Source organism: Microcaecilia unicolor, chromosome 2 (genome assembly GCF_901765095.1).
Source record: "Microcaecilia unicolor chromosome 2, aMicUni1.1, whole genome shotgun sequence".
Lineage (NCBI taxonomy): Eukaryota > Metazoa > Chordata > Amphibia > Gymnophiona > Siphonopidae > Microcaecilia > Microcaecilia unicolor.
The window spans coordinates 474,357,808-474,384,726 of NC_044032.1; the positions used below are offsets into that span (position 1 = coordinate 474,357,808).

At 42.3% G+C, this 26,919-nt stretch overlaps 2 gene segments (V, D, J or C); both read left to right on the plus strand.

Annotated features, from left to right (window-relative positions):
• LOC115461302 overlaps positions 1–26,919 on the plus strand; it is a 1,201,995-nt gene that overhangs the window by 274,364 nt on the left and 900,712 nt on the right.
• On the plus strand, positions 3,747–4,759 carry LOC115461306. The segment is given in 2 exon segments: positions 3,747–3,820; positions 4,291–4,759. Coding segments are annotated over 2 exon segments (438 nt in total).

Consider the following 26,919-nt stretch of genomic DNA (forward strand, 5'->3'; position numbering starts at 1 on the left):
GATGTAACTTCCTGTTTCCTCAGGGGTAGGCCACAGTAGCAGGAAGATGCTAGGGCCAGCGGCAGGGCAGCATAAGTGAAGCTAAGATAGACAGACGGAGGTCAGAACTATGACAAAGGTTGATATGGGGAACATCTGTTGAAAATGAAACCCTAATTATTTAGGATTATAAAAAGAGCTGTGCTTCTGATGTAATCCTGCACAAGACTGTAAGGCATAATTATTTAAAACAACACCCTACACAATAGGACAGGAAGAATATTTTACAATAAGTGGAAGTTTGGAATGTAAGGGAAAAGAAAGCTGCTGGTTAAATTGAGTAGGAGCCATCCCTCCATTGTTGCAGCTATTCTTGATAGTAACAACTTTCCTGTGGTAATAGCAAAGTAGGGAATAAGAAAAAGGCAGCCAAAAGAACCAGCCAGTGGCAGAAAAGTCAATTGAAGATTATTAAAAGCAACCTTTAGTTAAAAAAAGTGCTTGTATGCTCCTAACATGTGTTTGTATTTTTATTTTTTTAGACTCTTCAGCATCAAGAGCATGCCCAGACTTAGAGTGGACAACCTCATGCAAGGCAGATGTTCACAGACAAAAAAGGCATCTGGTTGGAATTTTAGTGGCAGACACTTCTGGCTGAGATCTGAAGGCCTCATAATCTGTTCTGCTATGATCAGCCTTTACTAGAATGGGAAAGAACCGTGCAAAAATGATGGGTAGCTCAGGAGCAATGTATGCAGCTGCTCAAAAGAACTTCCTGCCTGAATAATCTAACATACAGGAATATTTTCTCCAAAGAAGAGTTACAAAATATTTGAATTTTACTATTACCATATTTCCCTCTCTTTTAAATTACTGAAAAGTGAGATAATCTGAGATATTAAAATATGGAGTTAGTTGGCCTTTTAGCTTATGCCAACTTCTTAGAAAGCAGGTGGACGGTAAGTCAAGTCTGGTCCAATACAGAACTGCTGGACCCTGAGCAAGTCATGAATGAGTACATGACAGCCACTTTATGGGTCTCTATCTGATTTAGATAGTAAAGACATCAGTTTCTCATTCTATTTGCTAAAATGAAAAAGGAATGTCTTATTTCTATTTTGGATAGGAAAGTAGTCACATTGCAACAAGGGAAGGTGAAAATGAAGATCTACAAGATGATTGGGAGTCATATGCCTAGAAAGGGAATTACATGGAAATTAAAACACGATTTTAGTTAAACTTGACAATGGTATTAATGCCTTATGAGTGGAAAGAATTGAAGGATAGCCATTGATCAGATGCACCAGTTTACTGATCATTATTAAAAGTAAGGTCATAATGGGAGTCTATAAAGTGTTTGAATGATCAAATGAAATTTGCAAATCAGTAATGTGGTTAAGTCATGCTACTTTCAATTGAGGATAATTCATCAGTTAAGACTATTGTTAAGTGTAACTAATTTGGCAAAAATAGCACATGCTCTTATAGCAAGCAGGTTGGATTATTGTAATTCGCTTTTTCAGAGTCTGTCCTTAAATAATTTAAAGTGATTACAATTGGCACAGAATACTGAAACACGAGTAATTTCTGGTAAGAACTAGTATGATCATATAATACCTGTTTTGGGCTGCCTTACCTTGGCTACCAGTTTCTGAAAGAATTAATTTTAAAATATTGTGCCTGGTATTTAAAGCCTTTAGAATGGGAGTTCAGAAGTACTTATCAGATGTGGTTAAGAGGTATGTACTTGTAAGACAGATGCAGTCATCTCAGCAAACTTTGTTGGCACTTCCTCCATTAACTTTGGTCAAACTGTCTTCAACACAGAATCATGTTTTCTGTTACTCTGGTCCCTACTTGGGGAATTCTTTGCCTGAAGACATTAGAAGTATTAACAGTTATTTAATGTGTCACAAAGCTTTGAAGACTTGACTTTTTCAGAGTTTCTATGGACAGCTGTGAATATGCTGCTCAGAGCTTGTAACACTGGAATACTTTGCGATCTGAATGTCATGTGTTATGTTTTATTGACCTGTTTGATATTTTAGTGTTTTTATATTTTACCTCTGTGAGTTGTTTGATGCATTTTTGTGTACTTGATTGTTTGTATTATATGATTTATTTTATTAATTCTGTAAACCGCCTTGATGCATTTTTGTGTAATGCGGTACAGGGGCTTAGCCAGACTACAGATTTTGGGTGGTCCTAGGTAAGAAGTGGGTGGGCACCAAATGTTCTCCCCCCCCCCCCCCCCACCACCACCACCAAAAAAATATCTCGGCTGGCATTAAAATGCTTCTTTCCACCTTGGCAGTCTGCAGCAGGCATGCACTGAAAACTGAGCATGCGCAGGTGCCAGTATTGTGGAGAGTAGAATTGTGTTACTATCAGGGGAAAGTCTTCAGCTGGCAGAGCTTGGGATCTCCACCAGCTACCGCTAAACATGTGCTACTGTTGGGTGGCCCCGAGCCCTAAGTGGGTGGGCCCTGGCCCACCCAGGCCCACCTGTGGCTACGCCACTGATGCGGTATATCAGATCAATAAATCAAATCAATTTCAATATGATTTGTAGTTGATGCTAAGACTGAAAATCAGGTTTAGAAAAACACTGTGGAAAATAAATGGAATATAAGGTTGGAATAGCAATAGCTTTGGTATAAGAGAATAAAACCAATTGCAGCAGATCAAAAGATGGCTTATGTAGCAATATGTAGCTGGAAAGAAAAGAATGGTGTTGACTGAGACCTTTCAGCTGTGAAGAAGGGAAACCCTCCTCCTCCCCTTCTGAATAATTTATTTACTTTTATAGGGATGGGTTGCATCCTCTTTCAAAAGAGCTCACATTCAGTGACTTTATTCCCATGATGACAAAAAGGTCAAATGAAGATGAACATTCCTAGATGCAGTGGCGTTCCTAGGGGGGCTGACACCCGGGGCGGATCACCAATGCGCCCCGCCCCCCGGATCCAGCGCCCACCCCCGGAACAGCGTGAAGCCCCCCCGGCGAAAGAACTCCCTGATCCCCCAGCGAAAGAACCCCCCCCCCCCGGGTGCATGCCGCTGGGGGGGGGGGGGTGCCGCGCACCTGCCGGCTCTTCGTTTTCATGCTCCCTCTGCCCCGGAACAGGAAGTAACCTGTTCCGGGGCAAAGGGAGCATGAAAACAAAGAGCCGACAGGCGCGGCACCACCCCAGCGGCATGCACCCGGGGCGGACCACCCCCGCCGCCCCCCCCCCCCCTTGGTACGCCACTGCCTAGATGTTACATAAAACAACATTTTTCTGACTACCCAACCCTGGTATTTTTTTATGTTGGTCCCACACAGCATTGGTACTGGCATGTTTTTCATCATTAATAATTCTGTGTTTCCAGGTTTGCTACCCCAGTCCAGGAATACTCGACCAATGGGTACAGTCTCTCTGGATCCATTGGCTAACACTACCTCCACAGTGTGCCCTGGAAGAATAACATTTTACAGCACTAGATTTGATTATAATAAAGTCATGGTATAGCCAGGGTTCACAAGCCCAGCCACATTATTACGTTAGCTAAATATGGCTACATGCTTTCATTAAACAATATTTGTACATTAAGATAATTTTCTCTACTCAGACCATTCTAAACAAGGTCTCATGAATGTTGTTTCTAAATGCAGGCGATGTGCACTGATATAGAACAGTCTGTTTTGCATATTGACACTCAGGAGACATTTCACTAATGCTCAGAGGGTTATAAATGTTTCCTTTTACTCTTTACAGTTTATTAATCAACAACTGCCAATCAGGAAGGATGAAGGTATCAAACAATCAGGTCATCTGGATCCTGCTTCTCTGGATAAAGGGTAAGAATTAAGCTCTCAGGTTGGATTAAAAAAGGAAAAAAAGAAATAACGTTGGAAGCATGCCAACAGATTTCCGTACAATTACATTTCTGAGCGTATTTATTTTTTTATTTATTTATTTGATTGTTTCTTTGTAACATTTATATGTCACATTATCCCAAACAAATCTGAGTTCAACGTGGCTTCCAATAAACAGTATAGAATACATAACAAAGAATAATGCATAAAAAAGTAATTTATTGTAAGAATCCAATTTTACAATACAGTATCATAAACATACTGGGATAGCTATGGATGTTTAACATTTAGAAAATCTATTATGAATGAGAAATTGTACATGAAGTAAAGACAAAGTTAATGGTAAATAGAGGTAATAATTAGTTGTTTGAGATATGGTTGTTCTTTGATTACTTTTATATCCCACTGTAAAATGATATATACATGTACATATTTATCTTTTCTTTATCCAGATTCCAGTGGAGAGATTGTGATGACTCAGTCTCCAGAATCCTTATCAGTGTCTGCAGGAGAAACAGCCACCGTTAAGTGCAGATCCAGTTCCACCCTTCTCCATTCTGATGGTAACACCTACTTGAGCTGGTACCAGCAGAAACCAGGAGGATCCCCTAAGCTTCTGATCTACCGTGTCTCTACCCGTGCCTCTGGGATCCCAGAGAGGTTCAGCGGCAGTGGGTCTGGGACTGATTTCACTCTTACAATCAGCAGAGTTCAGAGTGAGGATGCTGCAGTATATTACTGTCAACAGGGTACTAATTGGCCTCACACAGTGATACAGACCTGTACAAAAACCTTCCTCTTCTGGTTGGTGTACAGTAGTTATTGCAGCTTGCTATAATACCTATGTCTGCTAATGTCATAACTGGATTTTAATATTCAGAGTAAGATAATCTGATGTAGTTTTACAGCAGTTTGCTTTGCAGATTGTTCCCTTACTCTCTTGATTATTGACAGGAGGACTGGAATCTGCTAACTGAAAACCTTTCAGATAGCAAAGAATATCAAAATAGTTCTGTAACTGCATATATTACACTTTATAAACTCCTTCAGGTATTGAGACAAGCACTAGCATCTTGGAGTGGAACGTGTAGACGTGAATCGTTTGTTTACTCTTTCCAAAAATATTAGGACTAGGGGGCATGATCTGAAGCTACAAAGTAGTAAATTTAATACAAATCGGAGAAAAATTTTCTTCACTCAACATGTAATTAAAATCTGGAATTCGTTGCCAGAAAATGTGGTAAAGGCAGTTAGCTTACCAGGGTTTTAAAAAGGTCTGGATGGCTTCCTAAAGCAAAAGTCCATAGACCATTATAAAATTGACTAGGGTGGAAATCCACTGCTTATTTCTGGGATAAGCAGCATAAAATATATTGAACTTTTTCAGGATTTTGGCAGTTATTTGTGACCTGGTTTGGCCACTGTAGGAAACAGGATACTGGGCTGAATGGACCTTTGGTCTGTCCAAGTGTGGCAATACTTATGTAACAGTAACTGAGAGGGTGAGATCATATTCATCAGAAGTTACATTATTTCTGTTATTGTTTGAGCAATATGAATCCATTTGGAGACACTGTGCTCCCACAAGAAAATAAGTACAAGTGTGAACATTTACAAGAGCAGCACATACAGAAACATATACGTTTTTTAAATCAGTTTAAGTCAAGACCATCAATACTGAAGATGAACCATAAATAAATAACAACAATGTACACACACATTCCTCAATCTACACTACCCCAACTGTAAAGGACTAAAATACAAATCCACATACGCAACCAGTTTCTCCTACATTTGCACGCAACTATGGAATGCACTACCGAAGGCCATAAAAACTACGCAAGACCTAACTATCTTTCAAAGGCTACTGAAAACTGACCTGTTCAAGAAGGCATACCATAAACATCCATCTTAAATACTAAATAATAAGACTGAACATGAACTAGATAAAACCAAACTCTTATCACCAGACCGACTAACCTTATTGCTACTAACGAACAAGCACTAACACCTCAATCCTTATGCCGAATATGATTTCTATATAATTGATGACCTAACAAATGTTAAAATCCAAACCATCACTCAGGAACCTATATGCAATACCATAATGTATTCTTCTTTAACAATAATGTATGCACCTTAATGCAATACCTTTTGTAATTCTATTACCCGGAAATGGCAATCGCCATTACGGCAAATGTAAGCCGCATTGAGCCTGCAAATAGGTGGGGAAATGTGGGATACAAATGCTACAAATAAATAAAATAAATAAAACTGGGTTTGTGACTGACAGAAACAGTTATAAGACTGTTCTGCATGAAGAAGAGAAATCTGATTTTATTTAAATGGATTCAGCTTTCATATGGGGTCTTTTACTAAAGATTAGCACATGTTATCTGCAGCAGAGTCTTCACTACTACTACTATTTATCATTTCTATAGCGCTACTAGACGTACACAGCGCTGTAGGAATAAAATGGGTCCTGTTTGCAGACTAAGTGCATTAATCTTTAGTAAAAGACCTCCATAAATAGGCAAAATTTGTGTAAGTAAAAAGAACAGCTTTATGGGTTTGTGAGATTGTTGGTTTTCATGGAATTTTGAGGAGCTTACACTGAGTGGGTCTGAAGCTGGAAGCAGGATTCCACTGCCTTTAGAAGTGCTGAGTGCTTGATGTGTGAGTTACGTCAGGCTCAATAATTCAGCACCTGGATTGGTTCTGCTGAAGTGAATGTAGTAGCACCTGAACTTTGACTAATATTCCAGAGCTGCAGGCTTATATATTTAGATGTGTCACTTATTTTTGAAGTACAGTTGCTAAAGTTGCGTGTGAGAGCTGATTGAAGAAGTGCTGCAAGTTACTCCCATGTGTATATTTCCTTTGATTTACAATAGTTAGAGTAGAGGACATAGCCCGAAGCCTAAAGACATACTGACAAAGATAGATAAGGACACACACCCAGCTAGTCAGGAAGTCAGGGTTTTTTTTTTAATTATTATTTTTTTAAAATTTAATTCTTATAGTCAGTGCAGTAGGTTCCTGGACCAGAGAGCTGACAGCAAGGGATCAAACTGGATGCTAGAGCTAGACCAAACTACCTATCATTGTGCAAATCAATAAGAGATGTGGAGGGGCATTTTTGATATTACGTCTACGTCTGACTCTGGACGTTTTGCGCTAAGCATCCCAAATCCAAATAGGAAATATAGCCATTTTCAAAACAGCAAAACATCTATCTTCTTTTTTCAAAAATGGCCACATGCTAAATGTTTTTGTGCTTTGTGCATTTATCTTTTGGCTCCATGTGAAAAAAGCACAAAATCAAGCCATTAGGATGTAGGAGGAGCCAGCATTCTTAGTAGACTGCACACACAGACATCCCAGGAGAGCAATGGGGCACCTAGAGGGCACTGCAGTGGACTTCATATAAAGGCTCTCAAGTACACATCTCATCATTACCCCCTTATATTATATGCTGAGCCCTCCAAAGTCCACCAAAAATCTACCGCCCCAAACTGTACACCACTACAATAGCTTTTATGGCTGAAGGGGTCACCTATACGTGGGTACAGTAAGTGGTGAGTGTGTTTTTGGTGAGTGTGGGAGGGCTCACACTTTCCATCACAAGTGTAACAGGTAGAATGGGATATGGGCTTCAGTCTTCCTGTCTATAGTGCACTGCACTTACAACTACGCTATTCCAGGGACCTGCTTGCTGCTCTAATAGAACTGGCTAAAGCATCTGAAGCTGTCAAAGAGGCTGGTATGCACTATTTTTTCACATCTTTGGGGGGTGGGGGTAGTCACTTATCATTGGGGGAGTAAGGAGGGTCATGTCTGATTCTCTCCAGGGCTCATCTGGTCTTTTAGGGCACCTTTTTGTACCTTATCCAGCTTATTTTCGAAAGAGAAAAACGCCTATAGTGCGACCTAAATCGGGAGATAGACGTTTGTCTCGCAAAGGCACCCAAATCGGTATAATCGAAAGCCGATTTTGGGCATTTCCAACTGCACTCCGTCGCGGGAACGAATAAAGTTGATGGGGCGTGTCGGAGGTGTGATGGAAGCGGAACTGGGGCGTGGTTATCAGCCGAGGAGAGATGGGCGTCTTTAGCTGATAATCGAAAAAAAAAAAGTCGTTTTTACCGCGATTTTGGGTCACTTTTTTTGGACCCTTTTTTTCACGAATAAGTCCCAAAAAAGTGCTCCAACTGCCCAGATGACCACTGGAGGGAATCGGGGATGACCTCCACGGACTCCCCCAGTGGTCACTAACCCCCTCCCACCAAAAAAACCCCACTTTAAAAACTTTTTTCCCAGCCTGTATGCCAGCCTCAAATGCCGTACCCACCTCCATGACAGCAGAATGTGTTCGATCCTGTCACAGCCTTTCCCTGGGTCAGATGTGGCTCTCGGGTGCAGTACAGGGTCACATCAGCATTGCATTGTGGTGGGTGTAGGGTATTGGGCTCCGTGATTTCATTAGCTTGTGTTACAGTCTCACGGTAGTTGGTAGGCTCTTCTCCCATGGTGCTTTCCCTCCTGCCTACTGGGTCAGAGTGTGCCCTGTTGTGTTTCCTGTTGTAGTCCATGCGGTAGTGGCCATTTTTGTAAGCCAGTTTTAGTTCCTTTTCCTGTGTTAGCCATGTTAGAGAACTTAGTTCTTCCCTTGAATGTGGCTGAAAGAGGGCATTGTATAGCATTCTGCCAGCTCTGACCTACTGCACATCTCAGTACCAGGGAGACTCGGTGCCAGTGGGGCACAACCTCTGATCTGCAGTTAACTGTGAGTAAAGGCGGTTATTCCAATAAAGGACGTTTTCGAAGAGATTAGTCTTCAGGTGTCAACTGGTGTGCCAATGTTATATAGCAGCAACCAGTCCTAGAGGCCTACGTGTACAGTGGGGGAAATAAGTATTTGATCCCTTGCTGATTTTGTAAGTTTGCCCACTGACACAGACATGAGCAGCCCATAATTGAAGGGTAGGTTATTGGTAACAGTGAGAGATAGCACATCACAAATTAAATCCGGAAAATCACATTGTGGAAAGTATATGAATTTATTTGCATTCTGCAGAGGGAAATAAGTATTTGATCCCCCACCAACCAGTAAGAGATCTGGCCCCTACAGACCAGGTAGATGCTCCAAATCAACTCGTTACCTGCATGACAGACAGCTGTCGGCAATGGTCACCTGTATGAAAGACACCTGTCCACAGACTCAGTGAATCAGTCAGACTCTAACCTCTACAAAATGGCCAAGAGCAAGGAGCTGTCTAAGGATGTCAGGGACAAGATCATACACCTGCACAAGGCTGGAATGGGCTACAAAACCATCAGTAAGACGCTGGGCGAGAAGGAGACAACTGTTGGTGCCATAGTAAGAAAATGGAAGAAGTACAAAATGACTGTCAATCGACAAAGATCTGGGGCTCCACGCAAAATCTCACCTCGTGGGGTATCCTTGATCATGAGGAAGGTTAGAAATCAGCCTACAACTACAAGGGGGGAACTTGTCAATGATCTCAAGGCAGCTGGGACCACTGTCACCACGAAAACCATTGGTAACACATTACGACATAACGGATTGCAATCCTGCAGTGCCCGCAAGGTCCCCCTGCTCCGGAAGGCACATGTGACGGCCCGTCTGAAGTTTGCCAGTGAACACCTGGATGATGCCGAGAGTGATTGGGAGAAGGTGCTGTGGTCAGATGAGACAAAAATTGAGCTCTTTGGCATGAACTCAACTCGCCGTGTTTGGAGGAAGAGAAATGCTGCCTATGACCCAAAGAACACCGTCCCCACTGTCAAGCATGGAGGTGGAAATGTTATGTTTTGGGGGTGTTTCTCTGCTAAGGGCACAGGACTACTTCACCGCATCAATGGGAGAATGGATGGGGCCATGTACCGTACAATTCTGAGTGACAACCTCCTTCCCTCCGCCAGGGCCTTAAAAATGGGTCGTGGCTGGGTCTTCCAGCACGACAATGACCCAAAACATACAGCCAAGGCAACAAAGGAGTGGCTCAGGAAGAAGCACATTAGGGTCATGGAGTGGCCTAGCCAGTCACCAGACCTTAATCCCATTGAAAACTTATGGAGGGAGCTGAAGATGCGAGTTGCCAAGCGACAGCCCAGAACTCTTAATGATTTAGAGATGATCTGCAAAGAGGAGTGGACCAAAATTCCTCCTGACATGTGTGCAAACCTCATCATCAACTACAGAAGACGTCTGACCGCTGTGCTTGCCAACAAGGGTTTTGCCACCAAGTATTAGGTCTTGTTTGCCAGAGGGATTAAATACTTATTTCCCTCTGCAGAATGCAAATAAATTCATATACTTTCCACAATGTGATTTTCCGGATTTAATTTGTGATGTGCTATCTCTCACTGTTACCAATAACCTACCCTTCAATTATGGGCTGCTCATGTCTTTGTCAGTGGGCAAACTTACAAAATCAGCAAGGGATCAAATACTTATTTCCCCCACTGTATGCAGGTCCCTGGAGCACTTTTAGTGGGTACCGCAGTGCACTTCAGCCAGATGGCCCCAAGCCCATCCCCCCCACCTGTAACAGTTGTGCTGGTAAATGGGAGGCCTCCAAAACCCACTGTACCCACATGTAGGTGCCCCCTTCACCCCTAAGAGCTATGGTAGTGTTGTACATTTGTGGGTAGGGGGTTTTGGGGGAGGGGGTTGGGAGCTCAGCACCCGTGGTAAGGGAGCTATGCATGTGGGAGCTTTTTCTGAAGTCCACCGCACTTACCTAGGGTGCCCAGTTGGTGTCCTGGCATATCAGGGGGGCCAGTGTACTACCAATCCTGGCCCCTCCCATGACCAAATGGCTCGGATTAGGACGTTTTTGAGCTGGGCATTTTTAGTTTCCATTATCGCTAAAAAAAACAAACGCCCAGCTCAAAAACGTCCATTTTTTCAAAAATTCGGTTCGGCCCGCCCCTTCACGGACCCGTTCTCGGAGATAAACGCCCATGGAGATAGGCGTTTCCGTTCGATTATGCCCCTCCACGTGTTCTAAAAACAGTCTAGACCAAACGCTGAAATTGTAGCCATGGACATTTTTGTTTTGTGCTGAACAACGTCTAAATGTTAGAAAACACCCAATCCCACCACCCAACGTACCCCTAACACCTCCATTGTGATTTGAACACACTACAGACGAATTGCATAGATAAACTTCTGCAAAACAGGTTTTTAAAATAGCGATTTGGACATTTTGAGAAGAACTATGTGCAAATGCTGCTTTATGACACTTTTTAAATGTTTTTCTGTTTCGAAAATGAGCTCCACAGTCTGTGAAAAAATCAGATGTTTTTTGCAGGGGTAGTAGATTCTATTAAGCTCACAGAATTCCAACTGGATCACATTAGAAACATTTAAATAAGATGGCAATAGGAATGATTCATTTTCTGCATGAGATCACTCTTCCTACATACCCTGAACAAGCATCCTCTGCACTCCATGTAGAGATATGCAAGACTACCATTCCTTATATTAAGGGATACATTTATCTTTTAGGGGCCCTTTTACTAAGGTACAGCAAAAAGTAGCTTTAGCACACCCTTGTGCAGATTTTTCCCATATGCTAAGGCCATTTTTGATGCAGCCATAAACCCCCGGATTCTATATAGTGTGCCTAAAGATCCACGTCGATTTCAATGCACGTAACTTAACAAGCTTAACAAGCTAATGAGCGCTGATAATAGCACTTCACAAGCAATAATGAACACTAACTGGCACTGATTAGAATTTAGGCACACAAGTCGCTAAGCATTTTCTGTAAGGATGTGGACCAAACTTCTAATGTGTGCAGGCAAAAAGGGGCATGGTTATGGGAGGGGAAATAGGCTTTCCAAAATTTACATGCCTAGTTATAGAATATGGCCCAGTGTGCCTAAATCTACGCACTGGGATTTACGCCACATTTTCATTGGTGTAAATGGATGTGCGTAGATTTATGCGCTAAAATATCAGCTAAGTGTATTCTATAATCAGTGCCTAAATCTAGGCAACGATTATAGAATATGCTGATTTCAGCACTGATTTTTTTAGGCACCATATATAGAATCTCCCCCAAAATGGATGATTTTCCATGTTTTGCATTAATGGCCATGCACTAATATTTCCATTATCATGAGGCCATTAAAAAAATTACTGCGTGAGTACTTCCTGCCATCCATTTTGTAGGCAGTAAGGGTCACACAGTAATCCTGTGCTAACCATTTAGCATGCAGTAATGTAGCTGTGCTAATTAGCGCAGGAATGTCCCCTTGACACACACCCTCCTAAACATATCCAAAAAAATTTTAGCGCATAGATTAGCATTCGCTAAAATAGCACTTACTGCAGGATGCCTGAGTATGTCCCATGATACACCATTTTAAGTTGCATTAACCGAACATTAGTGCCTAACATAGCATAGTAAAAGGGACCTTAAGGTAGAGACCTGCACAGGAATGGGGTTCATGGGAATCCTGCGGAACCCGCGGGGTTTCCACGGGGATGGAAGCAGTTCTGCGGGGTTCCCACAGGGACGGACGTAGTTCCTGTGGGATTCCCATGGGGATGGAAACAATTCCTGCGAGGTTCCCATGGAAGTGTAAGCTGTACCTGAGCCAGTCTCTCATCTACCAAGTACCAAGTTCTTTGAGTGCTGTCTTCTCCTCCTCCTTGCTTTAACAGCACAAATGCAGAAAGTCTTCTATTAAGGAGGTGGTAGAAACACAAATGATGACGGAATTCAAAAAGGCATGGGATGAACTCAGAGAATCTCTAATTAGAAAATGGAAGTTATAAAAAAACCTAACCTTAAATGGCTGCATGTGTGTGGATGTGTCGAATGATGCTTAGATGGTGACTGGTGTGATGAACTAGGGCCGGTACAGGGCAGAGTTGTATGGTCTGTGTCTCACATATGGCTATCTGGTTTAGGATGTGCTAGAAAGGGCTTAGACAGCAACTTCAGTGGCTGGAACATAAGGACAGTGCTGGACAGCAAGATAGTGACCGAGTAGGAAGTGTGTGAGGCTGCTCCTCTGACTCACCTCTACTTCGTTAGTCTTTGATTACTCATTCTCAATTTCTTTATGCCCAAAAGAAGTGGTAAGCAGAGGGTTTTCCATGCTCCCTCTGCGAGACCTGAGTTGGGTCCAAAGGTTCGCTTTGCTATCCAGGGCGAATTAGCTGGGCAAAATACTTCACTGCAGGGAGAAGCGGCGAGAGGTGAACTGCTCTACCTGCTTGAAGGGGATATCTCACTGAGCCCAGAAGTGCGGAGCCCTCCAGTGATGCCAGCAACATTGCAAGATGAACGTCCCAGATCGTTCAGACCCGATGAAGGGCCGATTGACCTAGGTACAGGGGCAGCCGCAGGCAATGGATTGCCGAGTGCAGCAACACAGGAAGGCGTTGCTGGGAGTTCCACCTGTGATTTTAGATCAGGAATGGAAGAGGTGGAGGCCGTGGGCAGTGGAAGAGCCCAAGAAGAGATTCAGCTTCAATCTAATGCCTTGGCAATGAAAAAACCAGAAAGAATTACTTTGGAAAATATATGGGACACTTTGGTGAGTCTAGAGAATATTTTTACTCAGAAAATTACCTCGATGTTGACGGTTACCCAGATACTTTCTGGTAAAGTTGTAGAATTGGAAAAAATAATGCAACAAACTAAGACTTTTGAGCAAACAATTAAGAATGATACTGATAAAATCAGAGAGGGTCAAGCGGCATTAATTAAAGAAAATCTATTACTACAAAGGAAAATAGAACATTTAGAAAACCAACAAAGAATGAAAACTCTAAGATTTATAAATTTTCCTAAAGTGCCAGCTGTGGCCCCTTTATTAACTTTTAAGAGGTATCTCTCAGAAGTATTAAAAATTTCAGAGCAACTTTATCCGCCTTTATCAAGAATTTATTATCTTTTCCCTTATATTAAGAAACCTACGGATCAAATATTAACAACAAATTCTGAGAAACCATTGGAGAAGCTAAATTTAAACTTATCTCAAACTATAGAAGATGATCTTTTTGGAGTACAAGCTGCTACTTTAATTGTGGATTTTTTTCTTCAACCAGACCGAGACTGGATTCTAAAGACTTTTTTCTGTTACAGATAAGTTTTTTTGAACTGTAAAGTTAAGGTCTTTCCTAATATATCTAGACAAACTCAAAAAACGTGTCAATCTTTTTTGAAACTTCATACACATGTCCTCCATTTAGGGGGAACTTTCTGGCTTAATTTTCCCTGTAAATGCATTATTAAATTGCAATCAGTTAAATATGTTTTCTTTGAAAGTGATCATCTGCTGTCCTTTTTGGACTCTAACAAGACCCAGTCATGCCTCCTCCGTTAGTAGTTCCTGTAATATCTACTCCGTAAAGTGATGTATACCCAGGTAGTTCTTCCTACTCTTTTCTTTAAATTTGATTATCTGATGATAACTCTTTGAATTGTGCCTTGCCCTAAATTGTGGACTTAAGTTGTAATTGTCACTTAAAACATATGTTATGTATATTTATTTTCTTTTGGATTATGATATTATCTATTTATTTATTTGTTACATTTGTATCCCACATTTTCCCACCTATTTGCAGGCTCAATGTGGCTTACATAGAGGGGCATAATCGAACGAAAACGTCTATCTCCATGGGCGTTTATCTCCGAGAACGGGTCCGTGAAGGGGCGGACCGAACCGTATTTTCGAAAAAAATAGACGTCCATGTTTTATTTGACAATTTGTGAGCTGGGCGTTTTTGTTTTTCAGCGATAATGGAAAATGAAAGTGCCCAGCTCAAAAACGAATAAATCCAAGGCATTTGTTCATGGGAGGGGCCAGGATTCATAGTGCACTGGTCCCCCTTACATGCCAGGACACCAACCGGGCACCCTAGGGGGCACTTTTACAAAAACACAAAAAAAAGGTAAAGAGCTCCCAGGTGCATAGCACCCTTCCCTTGTGTGTTGAGCCTCCCAAATCCCCCTCAAAACCCACTGCCCACAAGTCTACACCATTACTATAGCCCTAAGGGGTGAAGGGGGGCACCTACATGTGGGTACAGTGGGTTTGGGGGGGGTTGGATGACTAAGCATTAAGCAGCACAATTGTAACAGGTAGGGGGGGATGGGCCTGGGTCCATCTGCCTGAAGTCCACTGCACCCTCTAATAACTGTTCCAGGGACCTGCATACTGCTGCCAGGGAGGTGGGTATGACATTTGAGGGTGAAAATAAAAGTTGTGAAACATCATTTTTTGTGGTGGGAGGGGGTTAGTGACCACTGGGGGAGTCAGGGGAGGTCATCCCTGATTCCCTTTGGGGGTAATCTGGTCATTTAGGGCACTTTTTGGGGCCTTATTCGTGAAAAAACAGGGTCCAGAAAAAGTGCCCTAAATTCTAGCTACAAACGCATACTTTTTTTCCATTATCGGCGAAAGGCGCCCATCTCTGTTCGGGTGATAACCATGCCCAGTCCCGCCTTCACCACGCCTCCGACACGCCCCCCGTCAACTTTGTACGCTTCCGCGATGGAGTGCAGTTGAAAACGTCCAAGTTCGGCTTTCGATTATACCGCGTTATTCGTTTTTGTGAGATAAACGTCCATCTTCCGATTTAGGTCGGAACTTGGGTGTTTTTCTCGTTCGATTATAAGCAGGATAGTATCGTAAAGGCATTCGTCAATTCTGGTATAAACAGTTACACAGTGATGTTGTGGTAGATTACTCTTTCAGTACAAGAAATAGTTCTTCTTGTTTAAATTTTTGAAATTATAAATAAATAAATAAATAAAGGACAGTGCTGGACAGACTTTTACGGTCTGTGTACCACAAATAAGAAGACGAATAGACTGGAGTGGGCTTCGACGGCAACTCCAGCAGTTGGAACATAAGGATAGGGCTGGATAGATTTCTATGGTCTATGTCCCAGAAACACCAAGGAAAGACCATAATCAAGTATATAATATCACACTCGTTGATTTAATCATGAATTGATAATGAGTGTGACTATTGGGCAGACTGGATGGACCATTCAGGTCTTTATTTGTCATCACTTACTATGTTACTATTAATCCTTTTTGCTCCCGGGCTGATGAGCAGACCTCAGCTCTGACACAGGCATGAGCGTAAGATGTCACCCAACCTACTAGCTTGTGCATGTGGTAACCTCTCAGCATACAGTACCAGTGAATCAGAAACAAATCTTAATGTACACACCAGTGTTTCAAGTTCCAACTTCCATCCTTCCTTGCCTGCAGTGCTGTGGCTCAAATCCAGAGAGAAACTGAGAGAACTGACCAGAACTTTCTTCTATGTACCATTATATTCTTGTGGGGACGGGTTGGGACAGGTTAAATTCTTGCGGGGATGGGTGGGGATGAGTAAGATTCCAGCAGGGACGGACGGGGACAGGTGCAACTCTTTACCTTAGAGCCTCTTTTACTAAACCACGCTAGCGATTGTCGATGTGGCAAATGTGCCGCAGCCTATTCATTGTGTTGCATTTACTGTGTGGGAATCGCTAGTACAATTTAGTAAAAGAGGCCATTAGTAAGGTAAATTGAATTTTATTTGAAATAGAGGATATTTTTCTCTCTTTTCAATATATTTTCCTGTATTTATGTGCTCTATGTGTTAATTGTGATCAGAAGTCATCATAACGTGTGATTCTGGGTCATTTTTTCAGGGCCCCTGTTCCCAGCACTAGCTGATGGACAGCTGAAGCAGGTGGCAGGGTGGGATGTCTGGGATCTGAACAATGCTCTGCCATCTGTTACTCCAGTTTACTACTGCTGTCAGAGAAGACAAAGGATACAATTATCTGGGGAATGAGGATGTCCTGATCCTCTCTGGTGAGCTTGGGATGGAGGCAGCTTTCACATCTCCAACCTAGCAGAAAAAGTAGAGGTGTGAGGGGGACTCCCAGTGCCTTTCTTTTGTGTTCTTCTGGGAAGGAAAAACAGAAGCAAAGAAAAGATACACAGATGAAAGTATTCACCAGCTGGTTAGAGAGAAAGTGTGTCTTTCTGACTACTTCAAAGAGAAATGAGGCTATAACTTAGACCCAGAGTCCTCCGTTCCAGGCCATCATTATAGGTCTGAAATAATATATGAGCTGGTTGAAGAAAGCCCTAGGAATGTGCATTTCTTAGAGAGATTTTGGTACGTTAGCATGCTGTTGCTGTCAGAGAAGACAAAGGATACAATTATCTGGGGAATGAGGATGTCCTGATCCTCTCTGGGCAAGACCTGTGCTCTTACACGGGTCTTTCCCATGCACTAAGGCCATTTTTAGCGCAGCAGTAAAATGGCAATTTTCTATTTTTGACAATAGCCATGCACTAATGTTAAACTACAACATTATTAGGGGAAAAAGATCTAAAGTGTCCAACAATATGAATACACAAATAAAGATTCCTTATATAATAGCAAATAAGCAATGAAAATAGTATAAAGGGAGAAAAAAGACTCAAGAAGCTCCCAGCTATCAGCTGGTTGAGCCAGGGCTTAATCATCATTGGCAAAAAGCCTCCCAAATAGACTTGTGGATTTAATTAAATAGCAAATTTAGCACAATGTCTCTGGAGTTCTGTCAGTGCTGAACGGAGTTTACATTTTTGACGTGGTTAAATAGTGAGGTGAAGGAAGCTATTAGAGCTAAAAGAAAATCCTTCAGAAAATGGAAGAAGGAACCAACTGAAAATAATAAGAAACGGCATAAGGAATGTCAAGTCAAGTGCAAAGCGCTGATAAGGAAAGCTAAGAGGGACTTCGAAAAAAAAGATTGCGTTGGAGGCAAAAACACATAGTACATTTTTTTTTAGGTATATTAAAAGCAGGAAGCTGGCAAAACAATCAGTTGGACTGCTAGATGACGAAGGAGTAAAAGGGACGATCAGGGAAGACAAAGCCATAGTGGAGAGGTTAAATGAATTCTTTGCTTCGGTCTTCACCAAGGAAGATTTGGGTGGGATACCGGTGCAATGGTATTCGAAGCTGACGAGTCGGAGAAACTTAATGAATTCTCTGTAAACCTGGAGGATGTAATGGGGCAGTTCTACAAACTGAAGAGTAGCAAATCTCCTGGACCGGATGGTATTCATCCCAGAGTACTGATAGAACTGAAAAATGAGCTTGCGGAGCTATTGTTAGAAATATGTAATTTATCCTTAAAATCGAGCGTGGTACCGCAAGATTGGAGGGTGGCCAATGTAACGCTGATTTTTTTAAAAAGATTCCAGAGGAGATCCGGGAAATTATAGACCATTGAGTCTGACGTTGGTGCTGGGCAAAATGGTACAGACTATTATTAAGAACAAAATTACAGAGCATATTCAAAAGCATGGATTAATGAGGCAAAGTCAACATGGATTTAGTGAAGGGAAATCTTGCCTCACCAATCTACTATATTTCTTTGAAGGGGTGAACAAACATGTAGATAAAGGGGAGCCAGTTGATATTGTGTATCTGGATTTTCAGAACGGCGTTTGACAAAGTACCTCATGAAAGACTCCAGAGGAAATTGGAGAGTCATGGGATAGGAGTTAGTGTTTCTATTGTGGATTAAAAACTGGTTAAAAGATAGAAAACAGAGAGTAGGGTTAAATGGTCTGAATTTCAATGGAGTAGGGTAATTAGTGGGGTTCCCAAGGGCTCTGTGCTGGGACCGCTGCTTTTTAACATATTTATAAATGATCTAGAGATGGGAGTAACTAGTGAGGTAATTAAATTTGCTGATGACACAAAGTTATTCAAAGTCGTTAAATCGCGGGAGGATTGTGAAAAATTAGAAGAGGAACTTACGAGACTGGGAGACTGGGCGTACTAAATGGCAGATGATGTTTAATGTGCAAAGTGATGCATGTGGGAAAGAGGAACCTGAATTATAGCTAAGTCATGCAAGGTTCCACGTTAGGGAGTCACGGACCAAGAAAGGGTAGGTGATGATACGTTGTAACCTTCTGCTCAGTGTGCTGCTGCTGCAGCTAAGAAAGCAAATAGAATGTTAGGTATTATTAGGAAAGGAATGGAAAACAAAAATGAGGATGTTATGATGCCTTTGTATCGCTCCATGGTGCAACCGGCACCTCGAATATTGTGTTCAATTCTGGTCACCGCATCTCAAAAAAGATATAGTGGAATTAGAAATGCTGCAGAGAAGGGCAACGAAAATGATAAGGGGATAGGACGACTTCCATATGAGGGAAAGGCTAAAGCGGCTAGGGCTCTTCAGCTTGGGAGAAAAGGCAGCTGAGGGGAGATATGATAGAGGTCTATAAATAATGAGTAGAGTTGAACGGGTAGATGTGAAGCATCTGTTCACGTTTTCCAAAAATACTAGGACTAGGGGGCATGCAATGAAGCTACAATGTAGTAATTTAAAACGAATCGGAGAAAAATTTTCTTCACTCAACATGTAATTAAGACTCTGGAATTCGTTGCCAGAAAATGTGGTAAAGGCGGTTAGCTTAGCGGAGTTAAACAAGGTTTGGACGGCTTCCTAAAGGAAAAGTCCATAGACCGTTATTAAATGGACTTGGAGAAAATCCACTATTTCTGGGATAAGGCAGTATAAAATGTTTTGTACATTTTTGGGATCTTGCCGGGTATCTGTGACCCGGATTGGCCACTGTTGGAAACAGGATGCCTGGGCTCGATGGACCTTTGGTCTTTCCCAGTATGGACATGTACTTAGTACTTATATGACCGACTGACCCTGACTGAGCCTAACGAAATGCCAGTCATTGTCGGTCACGGTCTGGTTTTAGTTCAATTGGAAGAAAGAGACTATGCAGCTAAGTATTTAAAGCTGATAATTTTGCTGAATGTGCTATTTAATTAAATCCACAAGCCTTTTTGGGAGGTTTTTTGCCAATGAAAACAATCACTAATGTTGCCATTATTGCATGGGTCCATAAAGCTACCTATTTTGTAGGCAGTAAGGGCTCACAGGCTACTCCTCTGCTAATCAGTTAGCGTGCGGCAAATTAAAAATATTTTTTAGCACTTGGGTAGTGCACATACATTTGAATTCCCCTTGTTCAGAACCTGCCTTCTTTGTCACCATACCAGGCTGAAGACTTCCCCCTGATGGTAACAAAAACACTACTCTCCACGATACTGGCACCTGCACATGCTCAGTTTTCAGCGCATGCCTGCTGCATACTGCCAAGGTGGAAAGAAGCACTTTCCCGCCAGCTGAAATATTTTTTTTTGGTGGTGGTTGGGAGGGGGGAGAAACACTTGGTGCCCACCCACTTCTTGCCTAGGCCCGCCCAAAATTTGTTGTCTGGCTACACCCCTGCGTCATACACTTATTTCTGACGCAGTGAAGATCTGAATTTTTTCCCTTAGGATTCTTTTACCATGTAAAGAGATGGAAGCTTTCACTGCAGCTAACCTATTATTGTTTCATGTATAGCTTCATTCTTCAGGATATCTAAAGCTGCTTTTTTTGCATCAGGTTTTGAGCCATGTATTAAAGGTTGGTTATTTGGCATTCAGTAACCTTTCTTCTCCCTTACTATGAGCAATATCTTTGTCAATGCTGTAGTCTTTACCAAACTCCATATGCACTACTTCAACTCCATTTGTATCCAGATCATTTGATCCAAGTGGCAGTGGTGTCTCCAGACAAAATATTTGGGGTGGACAGAGGAGCAAGCTAGGTATGGAGGGGGACATTGCAGCATATTATGCCCAGTACATTACACACCCCTCTCCCCAACACCCTAAGGGGCCATTTACTAAGCCTCATAGGTGCCTACGCGTGCCCAATGTGTGTGAATTTGGAGTTACCGCTTGGCTAACACGTGACCCTTGCGGTAATTTCTTTTTTATGTACGTCTGCTATGCATACCAGAAATCATTGTTGTTTCCTGGCACATGACAGAAACTGGGCAGTAATTGTCATTCTACGTGTGTAGATGATTACTGCATGGTTACCACGTGAGACCTTACCACTAAGTCAATGGCTGGCAAAAGGTCTCAGATCCCAAATGGACGCACACCAATTTTTATTTTGCCGCACGTCCATTTTCGGCAAAAATATTAAAAAAGGCCTTTTTTACAGGAACACTGAAAAATGGATCTGTGCTTGCCCAAAACATGCACCTACACTAGCGCAGCCCATTTTTCGGTGCACCTTAGTAAAAGAGCCTCTTAATTAGCAAAATATGACACCATGGCCTTCTGTGCATAAAGAAACCTTTCCCCTCCAGTTAGTTTTAGCTGCCAGATAAAACCGCCATTATAATTGATAACATCATTCAATAAATTCTTCTGGTGATGTGAAGGCTGGATTCTCGACAGGATTGGACAGAATCTCAAAATAAATCCTACACCTCCAGTTCTGTATCACAAACTCTATGTTCCCTAACAATGGAGCTATCCATCTTACAACACGACATACAAAAAAATATTAAAATTGTGATTATCATCTCAGGAGCAGCACACACTCCTTCAACTGCCAGACACTTTGATTGAATTAGATGGGATTTTGTTTGTATGGTGACTCTACAGGATGTAGAGACCAATAACACAAAACCCTGCAAAGACATGTTCAAAACCTATAGCAAACTTACCAAACAATAACAGCTCTAACCTACCTATGAAAAGATTGTGTTATGAATAGAGCCAGTGGCGATCCTAGACGGCATGACCCCCCCCCCCCCCGGGTGCACGCCGCTGGGGATGGGTGCCGCGGCGCGCGCCTGTCAGCTGAGTTCACTGACTTCGCTGCAGCTCCCTCTGCCCCGGCCGGAACAGGAAGTAACCTGTTCCAGGGCAGAGGGAGCTGCAGCGAAGTTAGCGAACTCAGCGAACTCAGCTGACAGGCGCGCGCCATGGCACCCCCCCAGCGGCGTGCACCCGGGGCAGACCGCCCCCACCCCCCCCCCCCCTTGGTACGCCACTGCCTAGAGCACCAATAGACTTACTGCTGTGAAATTAGAACAAGCGTGACTATTACAGATTCTTATACAGATACTACATGCTAGCAGAATCCTTCACCTCAGTTGCAGATGCAGAACATGGACAGATTCTCATCTGATACACCACAAAAGACATGCATACAAAAACTGAAATGGAGACCCCCCCCCCCCCCCCCCCTCCGCCCAAGAAAACCAGATCCTATAAGCGAGGCAATACTGGTAAAAGAGAAACAAAAAAGTATTATTTTCCTGTACTTTACAAAATAGAAAATTTGAAAATAGAAAAAAATGTATGTTTCACAAAGCAGAAACATCCCAATTTTAAAAAAGAATTAAATAATATTTTTATTTCTATCTTTATTGCTTGGGCTTTTTTTTTCTGATTGGGCTGGTCCCAGTCTCTTTTCCACTTTCCTTGATCAGTCTTCTCCCAAACTGTTTTCCAAGTTTGCTTTTCTGTGTTTTCTCTCGCCTCTTGTCTTCTTCTTTTCCATCTATACATCTGTCTGCCATTGATCTTTCTTTTTATATTTTTCCCACTTTTCTCTTCTCTGTGTTTACATCCACTCGTTTGATATTGACCCTAATTCTTCCTTTCTCTAACCAAATTCTTAGTCTCCTCCTTTTCTTCTTTCATCTACCTACCAGCTTTTCCCATCTCCCTCTAATGCTCTTTCTAGTACTCCATTGCCCCCTCTGTTTCTTGCCTTCCCCAATCCCCTCCCCCCCATTTTTCACCCACTGTGTAGTCCTCCATTTCCACCCTCTGTACACACCATCTCAGCCCTCACATACCCTCCATTGTCTGTCTTTCCTTTACAAGTCCAACTCTATTCTTGCGTCTTCTCTCTTCCCTTTCCTCTAGGCCATTCTTCTCTTATTCTCTACTCATCTCCTAGTGCCTCGACTCTTTCACCATTATTATAATCTCATTTCCTCCCTCACTCAACCCCTTCAGAGACCTATCCCCTTCCTCTCATACCCCTCCCCAGTACCCCATCCTTTTTCAATGCTTTTCATCCTCGCCAGGTCATTCACCTTGTCTCAAGTTTTCCCCACATTTCATCTCCTCTCTCTTACCCCCATTTCACACCCTCACTCATTTTCTTAACCCATCAACACACACCCCATTCATACCTACCAACTGCCAGGTGCTCACTATCCCCTCAAAATTCCCTCTCCATATTTCTTATCCATAATTCCATGCTCTACCCACCTCAACATTCTCCCACTCCCATTCTCCATACCCCTACCCTGAGTCCCATCTATCTTCTGCTTAGTTCTCTACACCCCCAACCCATGAGTCCCACCTATCTTCTGCTTTGTTAACTAAACCCCCTAACCCTGAGTCCCATCCATCTTCTGCTGTGTTCCCTACACCCTCTCCCCTGAGTCCTATAAATCATCTGTGGTGTTCCCTACATCCCCTACCCCCCGAGTCCTATCCATCTTCTGCCCTATAACCCTCCCTTCCCCCCATCCGAGTCACATCCTATTCTGTTTCCCTCCATTCTCCTCACCCTACCTAAATCCCATTCATCTTCTGTTCTTTTTCCCCAACCCCCACTCTGAGTCTCATTCATCTTCTGTTCTGTGTTGTAATGTCAACATTCTTCTTATTAATCACTATTCCCCTAATGTTTCTACATATTGAGTTGACATTATAAGTAGTATATTATCAGGCTTATTTTCGAAAGAGGACGCCCATCGTTCGACACAAATCGGAAGATGGGCGTCCTTCTCCCAGGGTCACCCAAATTGGGCATAATCGAAAGCAGATTTTGGGCATCCCCACTGTTTTCCATCGCCAGGGATACCAAACTTCCCGGGGGCGTGTTGGAAGCGTAGCGAAGGTGGGACTGGGGCGTGCTTAACACATAGGCGTCCTCAGCCAATAATGGAAAAAAGAAGGGCGTCCCTGACGAACATTTGGCTGCCTTTATTTGCTCCATTTTTTCTTGCGACCAAGCCTCAAAAAGGTGCCTGAACTGACCAGATGACCACCAGAGGGAATCGGGGATGACCTCCCCTTACTCCCCCAGTGGTCACTAACCCCCTCCCACCCTAAAAAAAAAAACTTTAAAAATATTTTTTGCCAGCCTGTATGCCAGCCTCAAATGTCATACACAGGTCCCTGGAGCAGTTTTAGTGGGTACTGAAGTGCACTTCAGGCAGGCTGACCCAGGCCCATCCCCCCCTGCCTTTTACACTTGTGGTGGTAAATGTGAGCCTGTCAAAACCCACCACAAACTCACTGTACCCACATCTAGGTGCCCCCTTCACCCCTTAGGGCTATGGTAGTGTTGTACAGTTGTGGGGAGTGGGTTTTGGGGGCTCAGCACACAAGGTAAGGGAGCTATGCACCTGGGAGCAATTTCTGAAGTCCACTGCAGTGCCCCCTAGGGTGCCAGGTTGCTGTCCTGGCATGTCAGGGGACCAGTGCACTACGAATGCTGGCTCTTCCCACGAACAAATGGCTTGGATTTGGTCGTTTCTGAGATGGGCGTCCTCGGTTTCCATTATTGCCAAAAATCGTGGACGACCATCTCTAAGGTAGAACCTAAATGCTGTGACTTTGGGCGTCCCCAGACCGTATTATTGAAACCGAAAGATGGACGCCCATCTTGTTTTGATAATACGAGTTTCCCTGCCCCTTCACGGGGACGTCCTATGAGGACGCCCTCATGAAAACTTGGGTGCCTCATTCGATTATGCCCCTCCACGTCTACTTTGTATTGTAATTTGAATATATTTTCTGCTGTAATTGTCTATTGCTTATGTTTTGATTTATTCTTACTGTATACTGCCCTTGAGTGAATTCCTTCAAAAAGATGGTAAATAAATCCTAATAAATAAAAAAAATAAAAATAATAAGGATTCAACAGGATGTACAAATAGAATGACCTAATTAGACATGGAGGGGCATTTCCAATAGAACATCTAAATCAGAATTTGAAAGTTTTACAAAAACGTCCAAATTCTGAACAGGAAAAAAGGTCATTTTCAAAAAAGATAGATGTCTATCTTTGTGTTCGAAAATACTATGGACGTTTGTGATTTGTACGTTTGTGATTTGGACATTTTTTTTTATCCATTTTCGAACAAAAACATCCAAATGCAAAACATCCAAACAGAGGAGGAGTGGCTTAATGGTTAGTGCAGTGGGTTTTGTTCTTGGCAAACATGGGTTCATTTCCCACTGCTGCATCTTGTGACTTTGGGCAAGTCAAATGCACAAGGGGCATTTGTGGATATGACATCTAAGTCTGAATTTGGACGTTTTTTTGTAAAACGTCCAAAATCAGAACAGGAAAAGAATTTTTCTACCAAAAAAATGCTATCTTTCTTTTTGAATATGCTGTTTGGAAAAAACATTTTGTAATTTGGACGTTTTATTGTTTGGCCTATTTCAAACAGAAAACTTACCAATTCAAAACTTACAAAATACACAAGAAAATTTACAATAGAGTGAAACCATTCACATATTCTAAGTGTGGTAAAAGCTTTGGTTGTATGTAAATCTCAAAGCGCATCAGAAAGTCCACACGGGAGATAAACCATTTGCAAGTATAGAGTCTGGTAAAAGCTTTGGTCAGAAGGTAAACCTCACAATGCACCAGAGAAAACACACCGGGAGTGAAACCATTTACATGTCCTGGATTGTGGTAAAAGCTTTGGTTGGCAAGAAGCCTCACACGGCATCAGAGAATCCACACAGGGATGAAAACCATTTAAATGCACTGAGAGGTAAAAGCTTCAGTTGTATGGGGACAGGTAATTAGGGAATGTACACTCTTGCTATGAAGTATGGAAAAAAGGCATTCTGGTATTAGATTATATAATGAGCCTCCTTTTTATCTATAGATCAGAATTCAAAGCCCAAATCTACTAATAAACAATAGACCAAGGCTCAGGTGTTTAAACAAAATAGAAAGCTTGGCATCAGGTAGAATAGTGGAAAAGTGACATCTCAGGAAAGCATAGGGCATCCTTGGGGGCACTGCAGTGGACTTTATAAAATACCCACAGGTACACATATCACCATTGCTGCCTTACCTTGTCATCTGAACCCCCTAAAACCCACCCAAAACCCACTACCCCCAACTGTACACCACTACCATAGCCCTATAGAGTGAAGGGCACCAATAAGTGGGCACATTGAGTTTCTGGTGGGTTTTGGAGGACTCACAGTTTCCTCCACAAGTGTAACAGGTAGGGGAGGTAGAAGCCTGGGTCCACCTGTCTGAAGTGCACTGCACACCACTACTAGACTACTCCAGACCTGCGAGCTATTCTAATGGACCTGAGTATAACATCAGAGTCTGGCGAGTAATATTTTAATCACATGTTTTGGGGTGGGAGGGTTAGTGACCACTGGGGAGTAAGGGCATCTCTTTGTGTAGCGTGGAGGAGTAGTGGTTAGTGTAGTGGACTTTGATCATGGGTAGTGGGTTCAATTCCCATTTCAGCTATTCATTATAAAAACAGGTGTAGCTCAAAATGTCTAAGTTTTAGTCCTGGACATTTTTGCTTCGTTCCATTATGGTTGAAAGACATCTAAGTCTTAGGAACACCCAAGTTCTGCCTTGAACACGCCCCTGGCATGCCCCTTGAGATTTAGACGTCCTTCTGATGGACTTCAGAGAAAACCTCTAAAAAGAGGTTTCCAAAATACTGATTTGGACGTTTTTGTGAGATAAACATCCAAATGCAGACTTATGTCACTTTTTGGATGTTTTTTTTCTCTTTGAAAATGAGCCTGATAGTATATTCAGCAAATTAAAAATAAATATAATGACAACTTTCAAAAAGATAAGTCTTCAAATTTTCAAAATGTAAAATAATTCACTTCAACACTAATAACGATGGAAGGGAATTCCAAAGTGGTATTATAACAACTGCAAAATAGTATTAAGTATTCTAACAAACTTGATTTACTAGAAAACAGGGCAGAGAATAAGTTGTTGAAGCAGTCTTGGAGAATGATCGAAAAGGGATTTAGAAATCAGACTAATCAATAAATGTGAAGTGGAACTGTAAATGATTTGGTAATAAACAAAAGGCTTTAAATAAAACACGTTTGGCGAACAGAAGCCAGTGTAACATTTTCATATAACTTGAAACACTAGTAATCTA